This window comes from Aegilops tauschii, chromosome 2 (genome assembly GCF_002575655.3).
Source record: "Aegilops tauschii subsp. strangulata cultivar AL8/78 chromosome 2, Aet v6.0, whole genome shotgun sequence".
NCBI classification, from domain to species: Eukaryota; Viridiplantae; Streptophyta; class Magnoliopsida; order Poales; family Poaceae; genus Aegilops; species Aegilops tauschii.
Window position 1 is genome coordinate 523520936 of NC_053036.3, and position 5040 is coordinate 523525975.

Sequence of the window (5040 nt, forward strand, 5' to 3'; positions counted from 1 at the left end):
ACCACTAATTCATTCATTCTTGTGAAAATTCCAGTATCGTATGCTTATTCTTGCACATCATAGAAAAGCGCAATTTTTGTGTATATTGTGCAATTTTTGACATTGTTAGAATTTTTCATTTCTTTCTTCTTAGATGGTAATATCAATGCCACTAATTCATTATTTCTTAGAAAACACTATTATTATTTTTCATTTTCTTTCTTCTGAAAGGGTAATACCAATGCCACCAATTCGTTCTTCCTTAGAAAACTTTATTATTATATTTTTTAGTTTTTAATTCATTTTCTTTATTTTTAAAGGGCAATACCAATGCCACCAATTCATTCTTTCTTAGAAACTTCATTATTTTGATTATTTATTTTATTTTATTTCCTTTCTTGTTAAAGGGTAATATCAATGCCACAAATTCATTCCTTCTTAGGAAACTTCCTTTTCTGAAAAATCCACCATTATATGCTTTTTCTTGCATATTATAAAATAGCGCAATTTTTGTGTAAATTCGGTGCAAAATTTGTCATTGTTTGTTTTCATTTTTTATTTTATTTCTTATTAATGGTAATACCAATGCCACTAATTCATTCTTCCCTAGAAAACCTCAATTTTCTGTTTTTTTATTTTTGATTCTTTTAGTATTAGTATGGGGGAAGAAGAAGGCGGTTGGGCCTTTGGATCTTGCTCAGGTGGTGGAGAGTGGTGGAGTCGAATTGATTGAATGCCCACAAAAAATTAGGCGCCTATCAAATAATAGCCCCCATAACATGGATATATACTTACTCAAGTTTTATGCAATGTGTGTGTGTGATTTATAGAAAGTTGCACTACTGTATGCTTATTTTTGTATATGATGAAACAATGCAATTTTCTATGCCAATCTTGTGTATTTTTCTGTCATTGTTTGTTTTATGTGTTTTTACATTTTCTTTCTTCTTTTAGGTAATAGCAATGTCCTTAATTCATTCTTTCTTAGAAAACAATCTTTTTTGTTTTTAGTTTTGTATTAGCTTTGGTTTCCGTATTTTAATGATTATCGTCAACTGGGTGCAATCTCAACTGGAAGCATGTACTACTCGCTCTGTTCTTAAATATACATCTTTTTAGAGATTTCAATAAAAACTACATACGGATGTATATAGACATATTTTAGAGTATAGATTCACTTATTTTGCTTCGTATATAGTTTGATTTTAAATTTCTAAAAAGACTAATATTGAGGAACGGAGGGAGTAGCAATCTTCCTATACGTACGTGTCATCTCATACCATGCAGCAATCAGCTGGATCTAATCATGTCTCTCATCTTATACACATGTAGTACAACTCATCGTAGCATAGTTTGCTTATGAAACAATGTGATATTAAAGAATTCAGCTGCCGGCCGATCCACCATTAGCACGTGTAGTACTTTTTTTTTTTTGAAGCTTGCACGTGTAGTACTTGAACGCAGCTTTACTGCTGTATTTTTTTTTTGAGGGGAAACTGCTGTATTTAGTTGGTGAAGGGGTCTGCATGCATGCCTCGGTGATGCACTACCAACTAACAAAATCTGGCTAGTACATAATCGACTGAAACAAGTCCTGGCATCAGTCGACTGACTCAAATATGTTTTGAGTCGATTGTCAACTCCCCCATGAGGCGGCTGGGGCGGCTCGTGCAGGGTGGCTGTGCGCAAGTATCAGGGCAGAGGAACTGGTTGTGCGGGGTGGCTGTGTGCAAGGTTTAGGACACATCATCAAGGTTGTAGATATAGCGATAGTGCTCGCCAGGAAGGTGGCTTTGGCTGTTTCATGTATCTATTTGGTAAGGCTTTGTTAGATAGCTACATATAAAAACATATCAATCCCGCGCACCCTCTCACCACTAGGCAAAAGAAGTGTCAACATGTGATACTAGAGCACCAATATAGTACATGCAATCATTGACGTAGAAAATTTTCACACATAAGTATGAGTTGATTAATAGATAACACAGAATCATACCACGAAAAACCCACCAAAACACGGCATTATAAATAAAAATAAAATACACTCCCTCATCTCCCTCAGTCGCCAAACCAAATATTCCCTCAATTTCAAAATTTAAGTTATATTAGTTTTCTGAAAAGTCATATTTCTTTAACTCTAACCAAGCTCAGAGCATAAGTATATCGATATCCACAATACTAAATGAATAAAACATGAAAATTCATTTCATGATGAATCTAATGACATCGATTTGATATTATGGATATCGATATGTTTATCTTAAATTTGTTCAAACTTAAAGAGTTTGGACATTTCTAAAAAGAATATCTTATATTTTGAAATAGAGGGAGTGAAAAATTATGAAAACCCAGCAAGACCGACAGCGCCGCAAAGCGCGTCCAACCCTTCAAAGATGAATGTGTGCATCGCTGTGCAGAGGTTGGGGGTTATCCTCCTTTTTCAAGAAAAAAAATCATCCTTTCTTAAGCAATTGAATCATTGGAAATTAAGTCGAGACAAACTAACAATCAGCAAGAAGTGCGAAAGACATAAACATACTTGAGCCATGTCGACCTATCGTGTGAGAAATCAAGTCTGTGATCAAGCAAAGGTGACGGATATTGGGCTCCGCACGGTGTGCTTCTCGGATACCCACCGTAGAGCACCCTGCACCACCATTGCACCACTCTGCCTTGGCCACACGTATACCGAAAAGATCACCTCCTGGTTCGCTTCGATGAACTCCAGCTCCCTCGGATATACGTCCACGCTTACGGTGCTGCTCGGCATGTCGATCGCCGCATAGTATACCGAAGGCACCTCCCCGACGTTCTTCACCTTGCGCCTCACGACTATAGGGGCCGTTGAATTCCAAGACGCTGGGAAAGCGACCGAGATCGACGGGTAATTCAGTAGGCGGTCGCTGATCACTACGGTGGTCAAGCAGTCGATCGGCCGGCGCGCGATCACCGACACTTGTTGGCTCGTGTACATGCTGCAGAGGTAGCCGATGTAATCCTGGGGGGTGATGTCGTAGACTAGACCAGGGTCAGCGGCCTTCATTGGGTTTACGTGTCCGGCGCCGGTGGCAAAGAGGTTGGCCGCCACGCGCTGCTCGTTGAGTATGGGATTGCCGGAGCGGTCGGTGATGTCGGCTGTCGTCATCATGGCCGACTTGATCGCCGCCGGCGACCAGTCCGGGTGCTTGCTCTTGATCAGCGCCGCAATGCCGGCGAGGTGCGGGGTCGACATGGACGTGCCGGAGATGATGTTGAAGGTCGGCCCGGGAAGAACTGGTGCTGACGGTGGCCCGACCTGAAACGGCCATGCGGCGAGTACGTTCACCCCAGGGCCCGTGATGTCGGGCTTAAGAACGCCGGTGCCCTGACGGCTAGGCCCACGAGATGAGAAGTAAACGATCGACGGAGTAGGTGACGTGCCGAGTACCGTACCCCTGAAGCCGATATGCGCCACCGGGTTCGCCGTTGAGCTGAGATACAATTTGATGGCTGCGCTCGCGAGGTAGTCGACGCTCGACGACGGCAGGACGTTCTCATCGGCTAATGTGTCGTAGCCTTGGGCAAACTGGTTGGCCAAGATCATGCCGAGGCCGCCAGCACTCAGCACTACCTGACCTTGGTTCATCGCCGTGATGTTTCTCGTGAGTTCACAAAGCACTATCTTGCCCTTGACGTCGACGCCGTCCAGCGAGCCGTTCCCACAGAACTCGGCGAGTGGCTTCCCGCTCGCGCCGGCGGACACCAACGGGTAGAAGGCACCGGGCACACCGGCGTTTGGCTGATAGAGTGACTCGCCCTGGAAATACGCGCCATTCCCCAGCTGCACGATCGAACGGATGGAGCGGTCCATGGTACTCGCGGCGACGGTGAGCATCCATGGAGCCTCGTTTTTCACGGTGCTCTCTCCCGGGCCGGAGTTGCCAGCAGCCATGCTCACAAAAATGCCCTTCTCGATGGCGCCGAACGTCCCGATGGCCATAGGATCTAGGTGAAAGGCCACGGACGGCCCGGCGAGAGACATGGAGATGACGTCGCAGCCGTCGCCCACGGCCGCGTCGACACCGGCCAGCATGTCGGACGTCTCGCACCCTCCGTTCAGGTCGCACACCTTGTACATGGCGATGTGCGCGCGGGCCGCCATCCCGGCGGCGGTGCCCAACGCGTGGCCAAGCACGTTAGCGCCCGGCACTACCGCTCCCGCCGCGGTGCTCGCGGTGTGAGTGCCGTGCCCAAAGTCATCGATCGGCGGCACCCGCGCGGAAGTGTCGTTCGGGTCGTTGAGGGTGGAGACGAAGTTGCGCGCGCCGATGAGCTTGTTGTTGCACGAGGTGCGGTTGAAGTCGCAGCGCCCCTTCCACTTGGCCGGTGGTGGCGGCATGCCATCGTCGCTGAACGACGGGTGGTCGGGGAAGATGCCGCTGTCGATCACGCCTACGATGACGCCGGCGCCGAAATCCGACGTGTACCTCCGCCGCCCCTGCTCCACGTTCAGCCCAAGGAACTTGGGCGTGTGCGTCGTCAGCGTCGTGTACGTCTGGTCGGGAGTCGCGCTGAGGAACCCAGGCATGGCGGACATCGCCTCGAGCTCGCTGCGCGTCAGCCGGGCCGCGAACCCGCTGGCGACGTGGTGGTACGCGTGGACGAGCCGGCCATGGTCGGGGAGGAACGAGTGGTACCACGCCTTCCGGTCGTCCGCGGTGCCGAACACGCGGTTCTCCTCTGCGTGCACGTGGACGATGAACGTGCTGAGCTCGCCGCCGGTTGCCTCGGCAGCGATCGCGACGAGAAGGAAAGAAAGAAGAGAGAGCAAGGATAGCCTTGTGGTTTCCATGGCTTTTCTTGCTTGAGATGTTCTTCGTGTGGGAGCATATATACTACGTACGTGCTAGTGTCCAGTCACGATTGCTCCAAATGCCAGCTCTGTCAATGCGATGCCCGGTCAACCAACGAAATGGGGCGATACGAACAATGGGCGTTGGTTGTTTACATGCGAATCGGGTGTAGCGGACGGTACGGGAGTGGGGCTGCAGGCTGGCAGACTCCCTTGACGTTTACCTTCGA

At 48.0% G+C, this 5040-nt stretch overlaps 1 protein-coding gene across 1 annotated transcript; it reads right to left on the bottom strand.

Moving 5' to 3' along the window:
- Positions 1-2560: 2560 nt before the first annotated feature.
- On the bottom strand, positions 2561-4810 carry LOC109734906 (subtilisin-like protease). The gene has a single exon (XM_020294086.1). The coding sequence runs from the start codon at positions 4808-4810 to the stop codon at positions 2561-2563; it is 2250 nt and encodes a 749-aa protein (XP_020149675.1).
- Positions 4811-5040: the final 230 nt, after the last annotated feature.